The 26065-nt window shown below is 35.3% G+C and overlaps 1 protein-coding gene across 1 annotated transcript in view; it reads right to left on the reverse strand.

Moving 5' to 3' along the window:
• Positions 1 to 5565: 5565 nt before the first annotated feature.
• LOC113044155 (zeta-sarcoglycan-like) overlaps positions 5566 to 26065 on the reverse strand; it is a 269395-nt gene continuing 248895 nt past the window's right edge. The window contains exons 7-8 of the mRNA XM_026203817.1: positions 23311 to 23434; positions 5566 to 7920 (exon numbers count right to left, since the gene is read on the reverse strand). Coding sequence (XP_026059602.1) covers positions 7723 to 7920; positions 23311 to 23434 — 322 coding nt within the window. The 3' untranslated portion in view covers positions 5566 to 7722. The remainder of the gene's footprint in view (positions 7921 to 23310; positions 23435 to 26065) is intronic.

The following is a 26065-nucleotide window of genomic DNA, read 5'->3' on the forward strand; positions in this document are numbered from 1 at the left end:
ATAAATGGTTGACTAGAATATGGAACAAAGAGACATACGATTCACTGAAATCACAATCTCACAGCATAGAGCGCACACAGACGACTGCTTAAGTAACATATATTTTTCACACAAAGACCACATATTTTTGTATGTAAATATATCTGCCCATATCTGAATATAGCAGGGTTTTAGGAACAAAGGGGACCTCAATGGGCTTCTAAACTGCGTCTTTGTGTAGGAATGCGAGGGAGAGACGGCACGTCTTCTAAATTTAATCCTTTCACACTCAGTTTGCTACATAATCAGTAAAATGATAAACCATACATTTCTAATGATATATACCATATGAGACACATCCAGAGGTAAATGAGCCATGAGGTGTTTTTAAATTAGGAGGCCCCTTAAATATAGGCAAATGGATTTGATTTATGTGAAACTGAGTTGAAAGTAGTATACTTTATATGACTGGTTGATGAGAGTGTTATGAAATTACCGAATATATTTCATAAACAAGCATGTAATATGGGATGCGATGTAGAACTTTGTGAATGACAGTTCCACTAAACTGAATTCTGTTCCAGTTTTGTGGAAAATCTGCTGAGTTTTTCTCTGGGTGCGGATTTTGTGTGGGCCTGAGCATTAATTACAATTTTGTATGGGAGTGACAATAATAAACAATCTGACTTTTTCAAATCTGGAAAATGTAGCCTAAAAAATACTTCCCATCCCAGTTATATGAGGAAATGTTAAAAGCTACATTAGATAGAATGTAATCTGAAAGAATATTTCACGATAACGTCATTTATATTACAATCACAATGCCACAATTATAAAGATGGGATGTCAGAGACGAAATAAAAGCACTCGACAGAATTTCCCAAAATCTTCTGCCCTTGAGCTTGAGTGCTGCTTTCTGATTGGATTTTTAAGTACCTTAGTTGCTATAAATTAACCGAGTAAACAGAACGTAAAGAGAATGACATCTTCAACCCAGCAACGACCGAAAACTGTTATAAGGTATCTGTGGGACATAAACAGAATAAGACTGACTGGAAAAGTTCACAGCTTTAGATAAACTCTTTGTGATTTTAATCCGTTGAAGAGATAGTCCACCACAAAATTTAAATTGGCATTGTATTAAAATAATATGTTTTAAAGAATGTTAACCAGTTTTGGTTCCCATAGACTTCCATTATATGGACAAAAAATACAGTGGAAGTCAACAGACTTCAGCCAGGAACGCGCCATACTGGATTTATAAGAGGAATGAAAACAAGACCGTGAGGGTCAGAAGTACAGGATGTTCCATGATTGTTGTTGGATTTTTTCAGCTGACGAAAGATCTTTAAAAACAAACAAACAGACAAACAATAACAACAACAAAAATTAGTTGATGAAGCCACTATAAAACATTTTATAAATTTGTGAATTGTGAGCATGATTTTTTTTTGTCTGCGTTAAATTCAGTATGGTGTCTAACCTGATGAAGGTCTATTGGAACCAGAATGTTCTTTTTTGTGTTCCACAGTAGAAATAAAGTCAGGTTTTGAATGATGAAAAAGAAGCTTAATTTACGGGTGCACAATCTCGTTTATTCCTAAAATTGGTTCTATTATCCAGCAGACTGTGTTCCCAAGGAAACCAAATGTTCATAATCTTTACAAAAAAAAAAAAAAAAACTCTTTTCTTAAGGTACATTTTCAACTCACTTCTGTATGAATCCCACTAATTCTCATGCATTCTGGCTCGGAGCAGCAGAAACTGAGGGTCTGCCAGTGAGATGAATGTGAATCCTAACGGATAACTTTCTCCAGATATTATAGACCTCCTTGGTGTTAACGGGACACCTGGGGGCTTCAGAATCATCAGAATCAGTTTGTCTGCACAAAACGATCAAAGGATGGATTGGAATCTCCCTCAACACCAAAAAGATGAGGTTTTGTGGATATGTTCTCTTTTTCTAATATGGATAATAATTTTCAGTGAAATAAATGGAAATCATCCATGAAACAGTTCCGAAACTTTCACATCCCTTCAGATTCAACCCCCTCAGCATAATCCAAGTAAATAAGTTCTTCTGGGGACTGCAGAGAGGCCTGGAAAATATTATTTGATGGATGCATCAATATTTTGTTGACCTTATAATATCTAATCAAATTTTATTTCTGTAGGGAAAAAGAAGATAGAATTGGCATATGAAATGTCTGAAGTCATAAACTTTAATGATTCATACCCTCTGCTTATCTGCTTGTTTTTTTTTTTTTTTTTTTTCTTGTAGACTAAAGTGAGCTCTTATTTTATAATGTATAGTCTTATTCATAACATGGAAGTTATTTCTGAAAATGTACTTAAGAGGCAATCAATCAACTTTTTTTTTCAACAGCTATTTTGTGCATTTTACATACTGTGATTAAATGAGAGCGTCTAAATGAAAAGAAAAGAACATAAAAAAGAAAAGTTAAAAAAGAAAAGATCTTAGTAAAAGTATTCATTTCATTTTTAAGACAAGACAAGACTCTGGAATTCCAGGCATGTCCTCTGGACTTTATGAATCCCCCAGATGTGAGCTTTGTCTGTAAACATGAAGCAGACAATCAGACAAATATTAGTGACAGTACCCGTCTGATTTTCCCTTTGGGATCACTGATGTTTCTACAGTATAATACAATTAATCATTCTAAATCACAATCTGAATTACATTCTATTACATTAAATAAATTGCGGCAGTTGAATGGCTCTGATGGGGCAGTGTGGCCCTTGGCAAGACACATTGTTTCAGGTGATTGCCTACCTAATCTGATTTAATATGCCTGAGAGCGCTCATATTAGCTTCTGTGCTATTCTGTGCCATTACGGCAGATGTGCACCAGGAATCATGTTACGTTAGACATCAAAGATTCTCCGTGACTTGAAAGTGCTTCAGCAGAGACCATTACAAATGACCAAAATAATCCTAATGTGATATCTATTTATTTATTTTTATGTCTATTACCTTTGTCATCTCTCTTCCATTATCTGTTGCTGATAAAATTAATACTATATATAATTTTAAAACTCGTTAACTTTTAGAAAAGACAAAACAAATGCGGAGTGACATGCTGTGATCAGACACAAATTGCACTATACCATTCAAAAGTTTGGGATTTTTTTGTATTTATTATTACTTTTATTACTATTATTGGAAAGAAATGAATACTTTTTATTAAGATGCATCCAACTGATGAAAAGTGTTTATAAATGGCTACAAACAATTCTGCTTTGCCACTTTGAGGTCACAGGACTGAAGAAAAGACTGAAAATACAAAGGTGGAAATTACCTTGGAAATAGAGGGAAAGAAAGAAAGAAAGAAAGAAAGAAAGAAAGAAAGAAAGAAAGAAAGAAAGAAAGAAAGAAAGAACTATATAAGTAATACAGTGAAAACTGTAAAGGGTTTATGTGTGTTTGTGCATTTGATTTCAGTAATTTGCCTCCTGTGGGTTGTGAGTTCTCGACTCTTTATTCAACATGTTTCTCCCTTCTGAATGCCAATGAGAAGTCTCACAAACATTCATTATTTAGAGCAGAATACAACTACAATTAAATTCAGGCAATCTTCTTAGACACTATTTAATCCAAGCGAACTCAGTCAACAGCTGTTTCGTCCTAGACAAGTTATTCATTGTTTAGGAAATTAATTTTTATTTATATATATATATATATTTTTTTTTTTTATCATTTTGAAAATCTAAACACTGTAGTACAGATGGCAATAAGTATGGAATTTCACACTGAATTTGTAATGAACCTGTATCTCAAGACTCAACAAAGTTTGTTTTCAAAGCCCTTGGAAACAGATTTAATCATATTTCACCTTCAAATCTCATTTTAAAACACAAGGGTAAAATAAAGTGCAATGAATGAAAAAGAAAAAATTACACGTGTTTAAAAAAAAAAAAAAAAAAAAAAAACTGAATGATGCTTGTTTTACACTCAAAACACGTTTTTAATAGCGGGCCAAAATTTATGAGCACAAAATTCAGTGAAGAATGAATAGTTTTTTTATGGCCCTCCTCAGATGTTTAGCTTCTCTCCCAGAGTTCATAAGCTTTATAAGACCTCTCTGCTTTTCCAAATGAGAGTAGAAGTGCCAGAGGAGTGAGTCCTAACCAAATCACTGACCTCATCCTTTTATGAAGATGTTCTATTTCATGGTAAATTTGATTCGAAAGCCTCAAAGACTGCCTCTGCCTCTACCCTTTCTAGTCAAACATTGATAGAAAATGGACAGAAAATAAAGAAATAAAAAGACAGAGACAGGAAGATGTAGCAACATATGTCCTTACTTTTCTTCACAGAAAATAAATCAACTCCCCATGGACTTGGTGAGAAATAACATGGGAAGCGAAGGAAGAGAAAGACAGTGCTTGGGTTTCATCTCCTAAATAAAGATATTTAATATCCCAAACAAACATATTTGCATGTGTTCATCACTTGTTTATTTTTAATTATTGTCAAACTTATTTCATGAGCCAGTTTAATTTGAGTGTTCTAATCCCGGAGTTATGATGAAAAGAAAATCTAGGACATCTTGACCTCTTATATAACTGAATAATTTTCCAACCTCACAGCAATCTTACAAACACATTGCATAGAATTTATAAGAAAATATATCTTTGTTTTCGCTTAAGAAATCTTCTCTCCTATGGAACACAAACACACATATAAATAAACAGTTATTTTGATGCTAAGCACCTCAGACTACTGTATAGTAGCCCGTTCTGTGTTACTCTAGGGTTTGCTAAACAGGTTCCTCTATATTTTGAACATTTCTGAGGGCATATGTGGATATCTTCTTTCCAGACTTTTGTCATACAAAAAAATAAACTGAGTTTTTGAACTCATGGTATACTTCAGTTATTACAGGCGTGATAACTTACAGGCATATCTCTCGCAAGTGCAGAACAATTCTGTCAAAATTCGCAAACGACAATGTTTCATGTGTCATAATGAGGTTGATGACAGCCATAAACACAAGTGTTATTGGATAACTGCTGTACAATAAATGTGATAACCTCTTTGGAATTACATTTTTACATGAATGGCTCCTAATTTTGCGCATGTTGCTTATTTATTAGAACTGTTTTCATTTACCACCTAATTTATTACTATGGAATTATATTTTAGGAGCTATTCTTGCATTAATTAATGTTTTTGTTTTTTCCCAAATGCAAATAAATCCAAATGGGTCAAAAAACTTTTCCCTACAGAACACTATAAAAGGTTATTCCACACTGGCAGTTCACTTTTCATTCATTCAATCAATTTTTTTTCTTTTCTTTTCTTTTCCTTTCCTTTTTTTTTTTTTTTTTTTTTTTTGCACAATAAACGCTCAAAATCATATTTTAATTTACTCAAGTGCAGTGGTCCATGGCCTGAAACACTTAAAACAGTAAATAATGTAACAATGATGGTTAATAATAAGCTTGCGGTATAGATTTTTACACTACATCATGTGGAGAAAAAAAAAAAAAAACACACACCAAAACACACTTAAAAAATAATAATAATAAAAAAAAAAAAAAAAAAAAAAAAACACAAAACAATAAAAACAAACATAACCATAGAGTTGAGAAAGGATTACGGCACCTCTTTTTGACTGGCAGGATCAATTTTAGTTAGGACCTAAATTCAATCCAACAACTGAAATTGGTTGATGACAGATAAAGAGTATTAAAAAAGGAGAAGAAAAAGAAGAAAACAAGATTATTTTTAACATTAACTCACTAGTACATGTAAACATGTCCATGAGACCTAAACAATAAAAAAGAAATTTTATCAAGCATTCTCAAATACAAAATTCTTAAAATAAACTTTCTCTTTTTTATTATTATTTATTAATGTTGTTATGTACATGGCATAAGTTTGTGCTTTTTTTTCCAAAAAGAAACATCCAAGAGGAAAGTAAGTTTTTGTTTTATTTTCTGTTCATTATAGTGTCTTTTTGACCCAGGAAATAAAAGAGAGGAGAGGGTTCGTTCGATCAGTTTTCCTAGTGGAGCTAAGTCTCACTGCACGTGGAGGGAGAGTTACAGGTGATGTGCTTTACTAACAGTAGCAAAGGCACCTTTGTATCTTTAGAAAAACACACGTTCGTTTGCAGGTCGCCGTGTGTGTGCTCATTCACAAGTGCAGTCCAGCGTCCCGGCACACAATCCTCCACTGAGTCAGATGCTCATACAAAAAGAAAAAAGAAAAAAAGGAGGAACAAAACACAAAAAATAGAGAGGAAAAAAGAGTTTCTGCTCCATTTACAGATTGGGAAGATGCAGCTTCAACCTAGCCAAGATACGCCTAATGATTCCTGATTTCTGCTTGAGAGGACAAAGGGGAAGAGGAAGATAGGAAAGAGGATACACTGAAAGAGGATGAGAATAGACAAGAGAAAGAGAAAACAACCAAAAATTAAAAAAAAGGGAAAGAGTGATGTATGGTCAATGTGTGAAGTGGGGATGGAACAGACAGATACTGTAGACCAGTGGTCACCAACATTTTTAAGCCCAGGATCCATGACCTAAATATTGAAGAATCTCAGCTTGTACTTCTAATATGAGGCATTTTATTTAGTATTTGAATTAGTGATACACTGATCATAACTGTTGCAGAATCAGAATCAGATTGAAAAATAAATACAAATAAACCAAAACATTAGTAGGCATTTGAAATTAAAGGCCACCAATGCATCTTAATCACGATCCAAACAATGATGCTACACACGTTCCATGAACAGTTGTTTTTGATTTGAATTATACAGTATACTTTCAGGATTTAAAGCAAAAACAGAATGGTCTGACTTTAGCCTTTTTTCTTTCTTTTTTTTTGGCTACATAAAACATATGCATGAAACAAAAACATCATGTCTGAATGATACGCAAAATTCACTCTCTGACAGCAGGTGGCGCTTATGTATCAGCCCCGATATAGCGTTTTCTTGGTTGCTGCTGTAAACAAAGCAGAGCTGCTCTTTATATAGAGATAAGAGAAGAAAATGCCATTATTGCCATCAACACTTTTCTCAAGACAGTTCCTTTCAGTGATACATTAATATAACCTCACATTTTCTTCCTATATTTCAAGAATTTTGAACAGCGAGCTTGTTCTTGGCCTGCTACAGTATTTTCTCCTCTTTGCGCTTGTCTTCAGCATCGTCTACCTCTGTTAACTTCCTTTACGTTATACTTTTCTTTGTCACTGTCACAGTAGCTCCCAAAAATAACAGAAAATTAAGTACAAAAAATACTGTACAAAGAATGGAGAAATGTAAAGCATTTTTGTACTTTATTTTACTGTTATTTTTTGGGTGATAAAGATGTACCAGTCAATCGCAATCAATATGTTGGAGACCCCTGCGAGTGACAGACAGATTGACAGATGGACAGACAGACAGACAGACACATAGATAGATAGATAGATAGATAGATAGATAGATAGATAGATAGATAGATAGATAGATAGATAGATAGATAGATAGATAGATAGATAGATAGATAGATAGATAGATAGATAGATAGATAGATAGATAGATAGATAGATAGGGATATGGACAGCTTGATGGATGGGTGGATAAAAGAAAAGGCTCAACAGAAATGTTTTGAGAAAGAAAAGCGGTCACAGAAAGTAGAGGAAGAAGGGGAAGGAACAGGGTTGGAAAGGTGAAGGAAGGCCTTTCTGGTGCTGGGTGGTCCATGGCCCACCCACCTTTCTCAGCTCCAGAGACACACACTGTTAGTGGTCTGGCAGGTGGAGGAGCTCTCTGCTGGAGACAGATACAGCTTGCCGCTGGGGCATACACACACCTCGTACACAGTCTGTTTGGGGTATGTGGTCCCTGGGCCGAGCAAAGGGTCCACGCTCCCGTGTGGAAGATTTCCAAGACGGATTGACTTTGCGTTTAGAAAGATCTGAGAGGAGGAGAGGCGAGGAGAGAAAAGGGGAAGAGTAAAGAATACAAGAAGACAGACGTTATAATCAAATACTTCAGATAAATCAGCATAACAGTAATTTAGGATTAAGTTGTATTTGCTCATATAAAAATAACACACTGATGAAAGGCTGTATCATTATGTGAGCCCAACTCTCTACACTGTGAGTAAATCACTCGCATATGGGACTAAAACTTCACTCTGGGCGACTAAATGATGTCTGATATTAGCCAATGGCTAATAAATACACGCCAGTGTGTGAGTTGGAGGCTAAGTATAAGTTTAGCACATACATATTTTCACTCGCCGAACACTCTGACTGAGCACTTCAGAGTTTCACTCTCCATCAAGTGATTTGTACTGTTTATCAGTTAATCTGAAATGGATGTGCAACGCACCTGTATTTAAGGTATCGTAAAATCTAGTGTGAAGAAACACGACTCGCCGTCATTTTGTCTCACTCACACGCAAAGAGAGACAGAGAGAGAGAATTGACGCACTACATGTAAACAATATTCTTTGATGTATTTTCCTGTCAAAATAACGTCGCTCACTTGGACTTCTTCACCTTTTAAGAACTGCCGGGTTCTCCGGTACTGGGCGGAGCTAATGCGCAAATGGCAATATCATTGGCTGCAATCTCAATCCCTGTTTTGATTTCAGCAAATCAGTTTGAGCGAACTATTAATTAATCCTCAGTGATCCTTAGTGCATTTTATAGTTCTTAATAGTAGAATTTGTATCATTATTATCTTATCAGTAAGCCAATTTGTGTAATTTTTTTCCCTAGTAATGTTCATAAAAAATAAATAAAAAAAAAAACAAAAAAAAAACTAATATGTACGGAGCCCCGCACAAGACATGCAGAAAAAAATATTAGGCTAAATTGTGTGTACCATTTATTAATTCGTTCCCTCAATGTACTAAAACTTGCACATGATTACTATTGCATTCCCTCTATTTACTATTTTGTTCACTCGATTTATAAATTGTGTGCACAATTTACTAATTCTTTCCCTCGATTTGCTAAATCGTCTGCACGATTTAGCAAATCGAGGGAACACAATAGTAAATCAATTGAACACAATAGTAATTGTGTGCACGTTTTAGTACATTGAGGGAACTAATTGTGCGCACAATTTATTTATTTTTTCATGCACGTCATGTGCAGGGCTCCATAAATATGCATTCAAACATGGTTATCAAGTTTATTTCTAATCACTAAAGTTATATTTTAAATAATACTTGATTATTATAATGCTTGACTGACTGATGTAAAGAGTGTACTTTCAGATATTTTAAAAACTGGCATTTTACAAACGTTCATTTTTATATGTGTGTGTGTGTATGTCTGGTGAGTAAACCAAAAAAATTTACTAGCAAATGGCGATTCAGTTGCCAAGGTGTCTGTAGAGGGTTGGAGCCATGCACAGTTAAACAATGTTGTCCTGAATGTCCTGAAAAACACATCACTCTGACCAGTTCATATGTGCATATGCGTATGTGTGTGTGTGTGAGTGATGCTTAGCGTCTCCCCAACACCATTTTCCAACTTCAGAGGACCCCCACAGACTGTTCACTGACTACAGTATGTGATGCTTATTGCACAAAAGGCCAGTAGCCTACTTTCCCAGTTTTGCTCTATGGCTGGTGTTACACAGCTTTCAAAAGTTAAAATTCACGTGAAAATAACATATTACAAAAGCAAATGCAAATCTAAAAAACTAAATGACAATTCGGGAAAACACAACAACAAATCTGAAAACAAAAATAAGACAGAAAACACAACGGCAAATCAGATAAACTGAAAGAAGTAGGAATAGCTTGAGACAGCACCATTGGTGTGAGAATAGATTACTCACCGCTGACTTGATGAGACATATGTCAATCAAAGTATACAGGAAGAACAGAAGACTAGTGGTAGAAAGTTTGGAGATGGTCTTAAAGTAGCACAGTTTAAATCTATTGTATGAATTTCCCTTAATATGGAATAAAAAAAAAAAGCATGTACAGTAACAACACTGTACTAAAAACCAGTTAGCGCTAATGAGAGAGTGTTTCCAATACAGTGTCTATGGGAGTGACAGTAAATTTGACATAGTTCTTTCTTCTGATTGCTGTTCAGTGTCTCTCTCTCACTTTCTCTTTTTTTTATAAGTCTTGAAAACACAATAGTGGAAATTTTCTTTTGTTATTTGAGCAAATGGTAATGAAAAAAACAACACCAACACCAACAACATCAAACAGTTGGAGGTATGTTAAATTGGATTTTTTTTGTGGGGCAGAGATAATGTAAAGGGGAGAATATAAATACAAAATATTAAGAGTTGAACAGTCTTTTTATTAGAAAAATTAAACTGGAATTGATCTATATCAAACAGCATTAAGTGTGCTTTCACACTAGCACTTTTGGTGTGCACCCGGGTACGATTGATGTCAGAGTCCGGTTCATTTGGTTGATTTGAACACTGTCTTCTAAACTTGAGTGCGCACCCGCAAACTGTACCCGAGTCTGCTTTAAAAGGGTGGTTTCACTCTCTTAACAAACTATTAACAAAATAAATAAAATAAAAGTGATATCAAATAATCTCTAAATATCTGCATGATTGAGTGCAAATGTGATACTCATTTTAAACAACAGTTCAGTAATATGGTAATATTGTCAGTATTAGCTGTTTTTGAAAAATAGTTCCAAACAAGTCTCAGGAGTTTAGAGTGTGACATCATTTTTGAAGAAAATTATTTAAAACACTACCAATATTAATGTTTTTTCAAACTCATTCATCTCATATAAGTATTTATTGATTCCTAATTGCAGTGTGAATGCATTCATGTCACCTCTGACCAGTCTGTGTGAATCTGTGTGTCACACAGATGTAAATTCTAGGTTTACTTAAAATATTTCTTCTAAATTGACTCTTTGTTATGTCTTTTCATTGTTTTTCTCACTTTAACACAATTATGACTAATCTTTTGGGGTCCAAATTGGTGCGCAATGCTGTGCAAAATGGTGTGCAATTTGCAATCAATGTGATTAATTTAGATTATCACAGTTTTTATCGATTGTCTCCATGTAAAACAAAGAAAAACACATATTGTATACAATATGTATGCATATAAACCTATTTCAAATAACTTCTGAAGGTTTGTTTGAAAAAAAAAAAAAAAAAGGTTTAGGTTTAGTAAGTTAGTTTTACTAAAAAAGTAAGCCCCGGGACATAAAAGTGCCCAAACTTGAAGAAACATCTAAAATGCAATATGATATTAAAAATGCTGCCTGTGTAAGATTATGATACAACAATCCTGGCGCATGAATTCCTCCTGAATGACACAAATTTAATTCCCAGATATGGACCTGGAGAGAGAACATCACCAGGGACATAAAATACATTTCATTAAAAGCCTGTTTGCCCTTTGATTTATAAATATTTTGATTCATGTATTTATCAATTCCATAAAGTCTGTTGGCTCTGACAGCTAGGAAAGGCCAAATAATCTTTACCATAACTCACACGCTGTGGGAGAGTGACAAAAACAAAGGAGGAAGAGAGAGAGAAAGCGCCAACAAGGAAGAACTAATTACTGTAAGTAATGGTATCTGAGGTGTTGACAGGGCATATCTCTATAAACATTTGCAAAAGCAAGCCCCATGATGCTTTGCTGTCAGCAGGACAACACACAGCCACTTTCCCTATCCATCGCTTACTTTGTTTCTCATTGTTTGTTTCTCTCGCCTTTTGCTGCGTCAGTTTTTCATTTTGCTCTCTCCAAGTGCCCTGCAAACTTTAATATAACACTTATATAAAGTGAACTTGATTTTTATACAATCAACATGCGCACAGAGTCCTCATATGAACTTCCGTATTTGATAGATCTCTTTGGAGTTGAATGCAACCAGTATTAAATATTAAAAACGACATTTTAAGAATTCTATTCGTTTGTTCCTCTTAGTGGAGTGAGATCAAGACAATCTGTATGAGGGCTAGCACATATAACAGACATGGGGACTTGTGACTTGGTGACTTGGACTCCAGTCGACTCGAGTCGCTATTTTTAGGACTTGAGACTTGACTCGGACTTGGAAGTTAAAGACTCGGGACTTGACTTGACTTGAGACACGATGACTTGAATGACTTGAGTGTTAATCACATAATGTTTTCAGTTTGAATATAAAATATATAAATTATTTTTTAAAATAAAGTTGATTACTCAGCTGGAGCGCAGGCTGAGAATAGCGTCGTGACTGGATCAGGACACTATCATCAGTCATGCCCTCTCTACCTTACACACACCACGCCCACTTAAATCAGATATCACATCACATCAACATGTCAGCCTGAGAGGTACCGAGGGTCATCGCTTTTGTCTTCAATAATTCGCGCCTAAAAACGCGTGGAAAACGCTGGGTGCGCCGCTTTCTCCTTCTTTCCAAAGCGCTCGGACAGAAGTGCTCCTGGGGCGTCTGTCGTTGCTAAGCATCCATGACACGCTCTCTCTCATTGAAAACGCGGAAATTTCAGCAAAGGATAAATGGATTTGCAGCACTAAAAATCGCTCGCAGTAGCTCTGCTACTAAATTCATTTCAAAATGGCAATCCATATACAGCTATGAACAGCTGTTCCTTCATCTTAGCTGAGCTTTCAACGTTGATACGGGAAAGGATGAAGCTGATTGGTTAGTTATTGTCACATGACCCGCGGTGCGCTTGCGGCATTCTGAAAAGTTTAGATGTTTTTAACTCGATGCAGTGCGACGCGCGCGCGTTGCTTCCATTATGAGCGTGCATACCGCGCGCCTACATTGGAAATAACGAACTTGCGCCCGCACAAGACGTGATGTGAACGGCCCCTAATGATCCGCTAGCAGGCCGTCAAAAAAACGCATTCCAGGGGCGGCGCTAGGGCTGGGCTAAGGGGGCATAAGCCCCGAATATTTTGTTACCTAGTCTTTCTCATAGAGCAAAACAATTAATCAGAAAAACAAATGTAGCTGCCGCGATTACCCAATCATGAGAAGTGCACATTACATATATATATATATATATATATATATATATATATATATATATATATATATATATATATATATATATATATATATATATATATACACATACATACATATAGGCCTATATATATATATATATATATATATATATATATATATATACACACACCCCATCACTCTCCTTCTTGCTCAAATAGCCCTTGATGCCTTCAGTGTGAATCTACAAATTTCATAGTCATGAAAATAAAGAAAACTCTTTGAATGAGAAGGTGTGTCCAAACTTTTGGTCTGTACTGTACATAACAAAAAAGTATGAAACAACTGAAAATACGTCATATTTATATTCTATACTGAGAGAGAGAGAGAGAGAGAGAGAGAGAGATAGAGAGTGTGTGTGTGTGTGTGTGTGTGAGAGAGAGAGAGAGAGAGAGAGAGAGAGAGTGTGTGTGTGAGAGAGAGAGAGAGAGAGAGAGAGAGAGAGGAGAAATGTAACAAAGTTTAATGTTGTATGTAAACTGTGTTTGAGAGAGAGAGAGAGAGAGAGAGAGAGGTGTTCAGAGAGGAGTCTGTTGGATGTTTAGTTTTATGGACTCAATGTTGAAAATGTAAAACATTTCAAACACTGTTGGCAGAAGTGAAAAATAAATAATTTTAGGAAGTTACAATTTTGTTTGATTCCATGATGTATTTTACTGAACATGAGTATTTACAATGCAAATCCAAATTATTTTAATTTACTGACAGTTACTTATATCTTGTCTTTTAACTTTATTAAGATCAGATTCTGCAGGTAAAATAACAATATTAAGGTGACTTGACTTGGACTTGACTTGACATAGCTTGTGACTTGACTTGACTTGACTTGCCCAAGAAAAAAATACTTGGGACTTACTTGAGACTTGCACATGTGTGACTTGGTCCCATCTCTGACATATAATCAGGATCAATGAAAAGGAATACCCTTGGTGGATAAATAAATGCAAACATGTTTGTGCAGAATATATATATATATATATATATATATATATATATATATATATATATATATATATATATATATATATATATATATATATATAAATTGTTATGCATCAACTGAAAACAGCATAGACTAAAAGATTGATCTTAGAATTTAATTGATAACATTTCATTGAAATGAAGATTGGCAAATAGAAGCTGAAGCAGTCAAAGCATGCCTAATTAAGCATCACTGTTTACATTTATTTGCAGGTGCCACTTGTTACTGTATATCTAATGCGATAAAGTCATTTTTAAGCATCCAGAAGTATCCAAATATTTTGGGGGTCACTGTACACCTGTGATTGGTTACAATACTACTAACCACTATAAAAACAAACAGAAACTTTTAATGCAAATGGAACTTAAATGAAATGTCATCATCTGTACTTCATGATTAACTATATTAATCACAACCTGAATTCTATATTTTCCTAAAAGTGCCGGCCCAAACCTTTGTCCCTTTTGTTACATGTCTTTCTGCCTCAGGTCTCTTTAAGGACATATTGTTTGTCCTCTAAATGTTTTTATCACTTCATCCCCTTCTCTGCCAAATTACTGAAATTCTATTTTGGCATGCGGTTAGCCGACATGTCCTCATGCATTGTGTCACCTAATACCGGTGAGTGCCGCCTTGGCCCAAAACGGACTCTTAAATCCAATTCCATTTTAAACACTCTCCCTTTTTCTGCCAAGAGACTAAATTCCTGAATCTTCTGAGAAGTGGCATGGCTAATGACACCACCTGCTGACATCTATCACGACCCCTACTGAGAGACACTATGAGAGAGAGAGACGGGGGGCCGTCCAGGGGGAGCAAGAGAGAGACAGAGACATGGGAAAGAAGTCGGAACGGAAGTCATTTAGGTCATCTTATGAGAGGATTAAAGATGGCACCCGCGCCAAATGAAAGTGTCTGTATGGATTACTGTCAGTCAACCATGGGATAAAAAAAAAAAAAAAATACAAAAAAACGGTGCATTGTTTACAAAACTATTTCAGTTCTGGAACCACTATCAGGGAATGTGTGTGCATAAACTTGCATGTTTATATGTGTAGTGGAGGCCAATTATAGTCGGCCCAAACAGTTTTTCATGCATGATTTCTCCCATGGCAAAGCTGGAGGATAGAAGAAGCGAATGAAAGAGAACAGGTCGAGGAAAGAGCAGACAGCTAAAGCTGGGGAGGATGGGAAGGGGTAAATGAAGGGCGGGGGATAGAAACACATACAGGTGACCCATCAGAATCATGAGGTCACTGGTGTATACCGCACAGTCCATTACGCTCTGAAGATGAGTGTATGCTATAAAACACAAACAGATTGCAGAGATCTCCGATCTCAATCTCTTTTGTTCTTGTCTCTATGACCGTGACAATCACACAGTTCTAGGGTGAAGTTGCCACACATTTCATTTTCTTCTGGATTTACTAATATAAAATGATAGTTAGAGCTTTCAAAGATAAAAAAATTATGGACCTGGAGCTGCATACTGGTCTTTCCAATTATTCTACAGAGGCTAAAGTGTCACACAGTTATGATAATGTTTAGACCAAAAACCACATGATAAATATGGCCAGTTAAGCAATTAACCATTCAAGTGTATGTATAAATATAAAAGCCCTAAAATCAACCGTATGTGAGTAAAAATCAGGACCAGAGAAAAAAAAAATATGAACACAATATGGTTTATTTTGATTATGAAATCACAAAGACTAAGTTGCAATTATGTATTTTAAATGTTTAATCTCATTCACTGTGTGAAGCGTTTGCCGTAAATTCTACTCTACACTCTATATAACATGCCAACTAGGAGCAAAACATTGCTTCGTCAACACAGTAATTGACCTAAAAGCAAAAAAAAAAAAAAAAAAAAAAAAAAAAAAAAATATACTGCAGACCGAATAAATATTGCCTGCTAATGTGTGCTTGTGTTGTGTTTAATCCTTCCTGTGTGTTGCATTATGAATTGGATTCTAACACACTTCAAAAAGATTTTTACATTCACATATAGGATATGGTTTGAGTCTTAAAATAAAGATTGCAGCACCAAAACAGGAGTGTTTAAAGTCTCATGCCATAGAATAAACTTTTTCAAGTTTCACACTGAATATCTTCCTCTACACTTTAGAAAACCACATACATAACTGCAACTTCAGAGAATCCACAGAAGGCTTGCTTTTCTTCTCTAAATGGATAATTCCTACAGTCAGTGTGCTGATTGTAATATAATGTGACATCAAAAACATTTTTTCTTTTTACAAACAACAAAATGGCTAACACGAGAATTGTGTATAACTGACAAAAGACTTCTGAGAGGAGAGCAACAGACAGATAAATCCAAATGTAGTTGGCACAAATAAAAACGCTCCAAAAACTGAATTTCCACCCTGTTTCTTTTTTTTCGAGCCATTCTTTAGAAAAAGCACCTCTAAGCAACGCAGAGAGAAGTGCCGTGGGACTCCATACTCCAGAATAATAGAAAATAAAACCTCACTGCCATCACGCAGAAACAACCCAGGGGCAAAACAAACCGCTGGCAGTAATTTGGCTGTTGGATTATTAACCTCGTAGGATCTCTCCTGCACCACGGGGCTTCTGATAGATTTGTCCACTGATAGATGAGTCTGATTCTGCGGTGCTCCTAGTTTAGGAGCATTTCTCTCGTTACTTTGTCCCTATCACACACCCTAGTGGCTTTATTAAGATGCATGGGCTTAAGGGCTGGTCTCAAATGGACACCATATTGGGGCTTTGCACAAACAAATGAAACATTAGCGTACTTATGCCTGCTTCAGCTCCCCTGTCTCCTTGGCTTGTCAGCACCATATCTACTGCCTCATTGGCTGGCTGAAGTGAGAGGGAGTGTTCAGGTGGAGAGAATGGGGGTTTTAATAGGCTCACAGCTGCCATGTAACACAAGCGCAACAACAAAGTAGATACTTAATTTCATGCATGGTGATGATGTGATGGTGTTTAGTCGTAATGCAAACTGATTTAGTTGAGGGCTTTGCTGGGGTAATCATAAGGACATTTGCATAGCACTGTTTTTATATGGTTGTGAAATCATTGAATTAGCCTCTCATGTTGAACATTTTCAATTATATGTTGTCTAATCTAATTTCATCTTTATTCACACTGTGATTCAAAAGTTTGAGGTCAAGATATATACAGGGGCACTGCACAAGATTCCGGGCCCTGTGTATAGGCAGTCCTAATGGGCTTATTTTCTCCCGTGCCTTCCAGCTCAGACTCAATGTTCTCTCGGGTTGCCAGATTGAGGACACATAACAAGAATGAGCACAAGTGACAATGGAAGGCGGCAAGCCTTAATGCCTGTTTACACCAATAATTATATCTATAAAGATAACAATACACCAGTGGACGATATTGTCTGTTTAGTCTAGGCGCACACACATCTTCCACTTCAAATGATCAAGCTCATGATATCAGGATTGATTCGGAATGTGTCACTTACTATGTTTTCATTCAAAGATACGAATTTAACTTAAACAGTAAATACTTTTTTTTTTTTTTTTTTTTTTCTGCAGCACTTTATTTCTGATACAAAATAAGTTGTATCTCCATCTATAGTGTACTGAAGGTACTATTACTTCTCTGTTTTCCCATTGTTCACCCAAACTCGTCAACAAAGCTATTTTACAAAAATGTTAGCAGGTATTTGCTGATGTTTCATATATGAGATGAGGACATGGCTGCAGCTGAAACCAAAATGTCTAGTGCAAGTAGCCTGTGACTATTTAATTTGACTTATTTATCTGTTATACTGAAGAGACCTTTAAAGGATATTGATTGATTTGAGAACTTGAGCTTAACTGAGGCTTCAATGTTTGAGACTATTGTGTCAGCCTTGATATATTGCGATATCAATGTGTTAAGTTTTAATTTGATTTAGTTTGTTCTCCTCACTCATCAACTGTTTCTGTTTTTCATGTCTCTTAGGAGGATTAGTACCTATTATCTTTGAGCTTACATTCAATACAATTAAAATGCTTAAATTCTGTTCAAATCAGATACATAAAGATATTTACTCAAGATGTATGGGAATTAGTGATTTTTACTGTAACTTGTAGTAAAGTCATTCTTGCTGTAAGCATTTGTACTTTTAATCAAGTACACATCTGGAATGTAATTTGTTTTACCAGCAACTTGTAAAAATGGTCTCCCAGTCTTAGCAGCTGAAAAGTCTCCAAAACCAGTAGCACAGTTTAGGCTGGAATACAGCAAACCAGTTTAGGCTGTTTTAATCTTTAATCTTTTAATTTTACAGTTCAAAGCTCGATTTAAAGAAACTGTATTCAGGTTCTCTTCTCCCTCTGTCTCTCTCATGAGAGCTATCAGAGCACATACAGCAGTCACTTCTCATTTCCCTTGATCTTAATAGGCAGCAGGAAGAGAAAAGGCAATGGGACATGGAACCAGTCAGCCATTCTCCTTTAATTCTCTCACCCCAAACTTTTTAACATTGCCCTCTTAAGAGTCGGCTGCTGGCAACATTGATTTGATTCCTCGTCTCAGCTGTCTAATGCACTTGATTCTCTCCTCCAAATTGACAGAGGCATCTATTTTCAGCGTCTCGTCCCTCTGGAGAATTACAGGGAGAGACGGGGGCAAACAGGATGGGATTGTGCTGATATGAGCATTTGTTCTAAATTACTGAGCTTGTTCATAAGACCGACAGAGAGAGAAGGAGAGAGGGAGACTGAGAGAGCGCACAAAAGCGAGAAAAAAACAACAACAACAAAAGCAACATTACAAAGTTAAAAAGATTAGTGCACCCAAAAATTACAATTCAGTCATTATTTACTCACTCTAATGTCATGTCATTCCAAAGGGACTTTGGTTTCCAAAATACTCTCTTCAGTGGAACTCAAAATGAGAACGTTTAAAACATGCAAACGTTTCAAAAAGTCTCAAAAAAGATGATAGCTTGGTGCGATAAGATATATATATCTGCCTCCTTGTTAGTGCGTCCCCTCCCATGCCAGAGACCCGGGTTCGAACCCTGCTCGGAGCGAGTCATTGCAGCTGCTCCTTTCGTTCAGTTTCAGCCTCTGGATCGGATTCTGGGTCATAAATAAACGGCTGAATCTGACTGTAAGCCATGGTTTGTTTTGGATGATGGATTTTCCCTCACGGTAATGTCACAGCTTCCACATGCTCTCAACGCAAAAGCCTATTCGCGCTCGTGATTCTTTAGCTCCACCCACACGTCACGCCTCCAGCCGGTCGTGTTTTTCCGGGAAAAATCGGTACAGACTATCTTTCTCTTATGAATATAATAAAACTAAAGACTTTTTGGATTTATGAAGGATACAGTACTACTCTATAGGTACTCAAGATTAACAGGATATTGAGTGAAAACGAGCATTTAACCCCCCCCCCCCCCCCCCTTTAAGATAATACAAAATCTGAATAAATTAATGTTTTCTGAATGATCATGTGACAATGAAGTAATTTCAAGACATCAATGAAATAACATTTTTAAATAAATGAAAAGTATACATAATATAAATTGGAATTATAGTTCACAATAAAACAATGTTACACCCCCCCCCACCCAATAGAGTCCTGTTGAGCATGAGAAATGTCTTTCAAATACAAATGTCTTTCACAAATTTTACAGAGCAAGAACCTTTAAACACCAGTGCTTAAAATGCTAATGATTCTTTTGCATATCTAGTCAATCCTTTTCTCAAGTTCGTTATCCTGTTGCCACGGATTAAACTCAATGAATTAGAAAAATATAAGTGGGTAACATCTGTTTGTCACAAAGCTATTGTATGGCTTCAGTAGACTTGGGATATAGTGCACACGTCATATGGACCACATTTATGATGCTTTTGCATCCTTTTTGAGGCTCTAACTTTGCATTATTTTAGAAGCTCTAACTTGAACAATTCCTTTAAGAAATGATGCAAGCTTTAGAAGCACCATTACTGTGCATCAACCACTTTGTCTCTTATTTCACTCCTCACAGCACCATCCTGCTATCTCAGGCACGAAAGAAGAAGAAGAGAGAGAAAAAAAAAAAAAACTCCAAATAGGTGACAGAGCAGTGTGATATATGACTTGGACTCGTAGAAGTTAATTAAATAGCCTGGGCAGTTACTAAAGTGAAACAGCAGAAGGAGAGAGAGAAAGACAAAGGAAGAGAAAGGGGGAGAAAGAAAGCTAGACAGCTCAACATGGCGACACTAATTTGAATGAGAGGGAGGGGGATCAGTGAGCATGGATAATCTAAACATATTCAAGATGCTCTTGGAATCACACTAACTGCAATTATACTGGACAGTGAACTAGACTTGTAGACAAAGAAAGATGGAGACAGGGAGATGAAGAACAGAGAGGAAAATCAAGATCATGAACAAGGAAAGGAGAAAGATCTGCAGTAGTTAAGAGGTGTTTGGTTGAAGCAGTTATTGAGGACATGAGCCACTTACATCTGACCAGACAGGACTGAAGTCATATCTACCACCTTAACAAAAGATGTAATGTGACACATTATATGAGATGTGAACATTAGATATCGTCAGAGCTCTTGATAAAAAAAAAGTACAGAGCAATAGTGCTTTTGTGATGAAGAAAACATACATTTGAACACTTTGAGATTAACTGGGAATTCTGCACAAACTGGTCATAAAATTTGACTTGTCTATAACACACTACCAGACTGAAAAATTATATTGATTTAAAATGTATATAATAAAGTGTTAGTTCATTTCTTACTGAATGTAAACTGAAAATCATGCTATAAATGACTCAAACCCATAACAACTTTGAAAACTTAAAAAAAAACGTTTCATGAACAGATTGACTCTAGACTTTTAGTCACATATACATTTTAATCAATGCAAATACGTCACATTATGTACGGTCAGTTGCAGCTCAAACTTGCTTGCTTGACGCTCATGAACAAACATAATTGATTCTTGATTTATTTTTATGTGATTAAAGGCCTAAATTAAATCTGTTCATCATATAAAATGTTTGTGTCATAGCTGAATACTTTGTTTAAACTGCTTGATTCATATGGATTGCGTTTAATATATATATATATATATATATATATATATATATATATATATATATATATATATATATATATATATATATATATATATATACAGTGGCGTGCAAAGACCTCTGGAGGGGCAGGGGCGAAATGGCGTTACAGAATGGCACAATCGTGGACCGGGGGGCTGGGGGTCTTTGGTGGATGATGCTTGGTGGGGATGGGTGGGGTGTATTGTATTTTTTTTTTTGGAGGGCAATTTGGCAAAAAAGGTCTTTTTTATTTTATTTTTTTTATTTTGCAATCTGTTTGACCATTACAGCCAAACTAATATCCCTATAATAAAGACAAAGCTTGTTCCATTAAGGTAACAAAATATGAAAAATGGATATTTAGGCCACTAGGTATTTACCCACTCAAAAGTTATTTTAAACCTGAATGAGTTATCTTCTTCTGCTAGACATAAGCTCTATTTTTGAAGAATGTGTAAAACCAAACAGATGCTGGTTCACAGTTACTTCCAGAGTATTTACCCTCTGCTATCAAAGTCAATGTGGACCAGCAACAGATTATTCAATCTTCTTCAAGAAATAAATTAAGATACTGTAGGTTTGGGACAACATGTGAATAAAAAAAAAAATGACAGAAATTAATTTTAGGGTAAACTATCCCTTCCTGCATGCATCTAATATGCAGACATGCATCTGTTTCTTTCATTTTAGACATAACCAACTAAGGCAATACACGAACCTTGTGTGTTTTGACAGTATTAACACAAAACATAATTTAGTCCAGTAATCAGGCATTTATAAATGACAAAAAGTAAATTTTACTTCAAAACAAACAAGGATTAGTTTTTGTAAGGGTTGTGATATCCACATGTTTTTGTTGAATAAATTATAGAGGCTAGCATGTCTTTAGAAAAAAGGTGTCCAAAAAATTTAAGATTAAGTGGATATTTAAATTAAAAGATTGGTCAGATTCGATCGTAAGTGTTAAAACAGCAATAATCAGGGTTTTTAGCGCCCTTTGCAGGTAATGTAATGTACATGAATAGTTTATTTTGTATTACACTACATATTTTAACAGTGTTATTAAATTATTATTAATTAACCAATCATTATTGCCTGTTGTTTTTTATAATGCATTTTATGGCATTTTAAAAGGTTGTTGTTCGCTTAGGTCTGATTTTATTACCACAAAAAAATATTATCTGAATACTTTGTTAATTATTTTTTTGAAGTGATTTGAAGTATCAAAGCCATGGTTAATTTGTAATAACCATTGCTACAAGAATTTTTTTTTTTGATGCACGGGCCTCATCTTGGCATTTTTTTATTTTTCTTATCCCGGCGCCGGACTACTGTTGTTTTTTCCCGGGCAAAGTTGTCCATCAGTTATGATCATTTGCAGACAGACAGAAACATGAGGTGAGAACGAGCACGGAAGGGACTGCGGGGATGATGCGTGTGCTTCGCCAGTCTACTTTCTTCACCGTGAAACGCATTTTTTATAATTATGTACATATGTTAATGTTTACATCTTTATTTACGTATACATATATTTTAATAAAAAGTTTTTGAGCAACTGGGATGGTGCCCCCCTGAGAGTTGGTGCCCTAAGCAAACTGCGTACTCTGTGTATAAGGAGCGGCGGCAGTGCATGTACTGTATGTCGCAGTATATTCATTCCGCAGCGCCAGAACTGCAGCTGATAGAATACAAATATTAAATATATTATTAAAAAACACCTTCATTTGTGTTTTGAAGATGATTGAAAGTGTTATTAGTTTAGAATGAAATGGTGTGAATAAATTATGACATCATTTACATTTTTGGGTCAATACTTGTAAGTCTGCAACCATCGTGTGATATCCACTTTTAAGAGTCGCACAGACTCAGAGGTAATTGCTCTCTCTCTCTCTCTCTCTCTCTCTCTCTCTCTCTCTCTCTCTCTCCTTATTCTGCTATCAACTGCTCAAAACTCCATTACTGAAATGACGTTTTGGAATTAGCAACGGAGGCATTGGATGAGATGCAGAAGAAATAATCCTAATCTCAATAACTTTTTAAGTAGAAAAAAAAGTTTATACTAATCAAATATATATATATATACACTTTTTTTTTTTTTTAAGTGTGTTCAGTAAAGACAAAATATGACTTTTTTTTAGGAATATTGTTTGTAATCTTGGTAAATCCTCAGTTTCTTGCTCATCGGAAATTGTAAACATTTTTGTCCATCAATGACAGTCTTGGCTAAACATCCGCATAGATTCCCCTATATACAGTAAATTTCATAAACAGTCCTCACCTCTCCTTCTGAAGACTCTAAAGTGAGATCTTTCCTACAAGAAGCTTTGAATTCCCCTACTCCTGCATTGACTTCAACGCCTTTTGGAGCCTCCAGTGTCAGTGTCCTCGTCGGAGACTCTAGCCTGTTAGAAGAAGAAAGACTTTTATGACGTAATGAACACATATCACAGCTTTTTGATGCACACACAGCTTTTAATTAAACAAAAATAGTTACAAACCATGCTAAACTGTCTTCTCTCTCATAGGTGGCAAATGTCTGATTCACTGTTAACTAAATTAGGGTGTATGTTATTTTATTACTATTATTTTTTAGTTGTAAGGTTCAAGTTTAATGAGTAACACTTTAGAATACTGTTTCTTAATGAACTGTTACTTAACACAATCATAAAATTGTATTACATACTGATTAGCTAACACATCTTTCTTAGTAGTTAAGTAGTGTTAATGAATAATTACCTGTTAGTACTTCAATAATTCCTTATTAGTTATGCAGTAAGTAGGAAACAGTATTGTACTGTTTAATGCTTTCCGCTACCTTCATTCCAGTTCAGTTCATTTATTTAAAACCCATTGTTTTGTGCCAGAAAATAAATAAATAAATAACAACAACAACAACATTTAGTTCAGGTCCTCTAATTTGATTGAGCAAGCAGCACTTCAAGAGTGCTGATATTTAGTATAGCAAAGCTGGAACATTTCACTTTCCCAAACAATGCATACTAATTATGGGCTTCACATTCAAGTTCTATTTAGAGCTATATTAGACTTGTGAGAGACAAATGATGTGCAGACTGTAAAGAGGGAGAGCATGGTTAGAAGAAAATAGTCAATCTGAGATTTATCAGGGAATGAGATAACTGAATGAACTGTCCACTTCTGAATATCAACCATCTTCAAAACACTGCAAGTGTGCAACTCATTTTATTTGGAGTTGGAGTGGAGTTTTTGTAAAGCAGAACAAGATATTAAATGAGACAAAATGTTGGAATTAAATAATTGCTATTTGCTAACTAAAGTATTTGGGTACTGGTTACATTATTATGTTAACAATATGCTGTTCTGGTGCACTAAAGGAAACATGATTATTATTACTAATGTTACAACCATTGTGCTGCTTGATATTGTTGTGGATGTGGTGCTTGTTCAGGATTCTTTGAGTTACTGGAAGTTCAAAGGAACAGAATTTCTTTGAAATGGAAATCTTTAACATTATACATGTCTAAACTGTCACTTTTGATAAATTTAATGCATACTGTACTTTCTGAATAAAAACATGAATTTCTTTAAAAAAAATATACTGATCTAAAACTTTTGTATGGTACTGTATTTCTTTAAGCATACTGCATGCACGCATGTGCGGGTGTGGGTGCGTGCACACACACACACACACAAATACATTTATTATATAACATTTTGTCTTGAACACACTAATGCATTTTTAGCATCAAAGCACAATATCCATCAGTGTAGAGGTGAGTTGAATGAATACAGAACAGCAGTCACTATATAATTAATGACACGTCAGAAATGAATATATTGACTTAATGGTTCCCTCTTTACTCTTTTCATTCCTTCCTTGTTCTGTCTTGCTCTATCTGTAAGATTCCCTGTTTTCTGAAAAAAAAAAAAAAAAAAAACTCAATCAAACCATTGATTTTCTGTTTCAGCATGCTCCAAAGCAATTCGGCAGCCAAACAAAATTTCTTAAGTGTGCAGAGAGTGTACTTGAGTTTATATGGAAGATAAGAGAGTCCTGCTTTAGCCTCTTATCTACCTTATTCATTATTCCGCCAGCAAATTCACCCATTCAAACATACATCTTGACCTTTTCTGCCACTCTGACAAAATTATGCGTCTGGATATCTGTTACAGTCACATGAAAAGCAATAAATAAATATGACTGTTTCTAATTTTACACTTGCATCACATTTATGGCTTCTTCTTGCTCACAAATGTATTAATCTTTGTCCAAAAATACATTGATGAAGTGGTGCTCTGACTAGCAGTTTTCAGGTTTACTAAGCTCAAAGTCCAAGAGAGTTCTAAAAAAAAAGTGTAATAATACAAAAGTGAATATCACTGGGATTCCCATTGTGAAGCTGTAGCTCAGTAGGACACCATTCGCAGCAAGACTCAAATGTTGTGCATGTATGCCGCATGAATACATATGTAGAGTTCTGAGGCATCTGAGGTTGAAATCAGATTACAATCTTACGATTTGAAAATCTTATGCTACTCTAAAGTTGCCTTTTACTCTGACTTTGGCTGCCACAACATGTCAGGCAATTTCTATGATGTGCTTTTGACGTGACTAAGATGTGTAAATAGCTGCAAGTTCATGCTAGGAGTCGTTGCAGTTTGTCATATTAAAGCCTGAACATTTGTGATTTCAGCTCTAGAGTAAGGAAACATAATATGGATGTCATTTCTTTGATAAAAGCCTTAAAATGCCAAAGTATTAGTAACATTTAAACACAACACTGATACACATACACTCTCAAAAATAAGTTACAAAGTTGTCACAAAAGCAACCAAGCTAAAAAGTAAATCTTTGTACATCATTTACCCTTAAATAGTGGTCATATCTGCATCTTAAAAGTACATATAAGTACTTAATTTGTACAAATTTTTACTTTCTGAAAGGGTATTGTGTACTTAATTTTTTTTAAATATATATTTTAAAAACTAAAAATATTGATTGTAAAAGTTTTTATTTATTGATTTTTTTTTAACAATACATTGTTTCCTACTTT

Source organism: Carassius auratus, chromosome 26, assembly GCF_003368295.1.
Source record: "Carassius auratus strain Wakin chromosome 26, ASM336829v1, whole genome shotgun sequence".
Taxonomy (NCBI): Eukaryota; Metazoa; Chordata; class Actinopteri; order Cypriniformes; family Cyprinidae; genus Carassius; species Carassius auratus.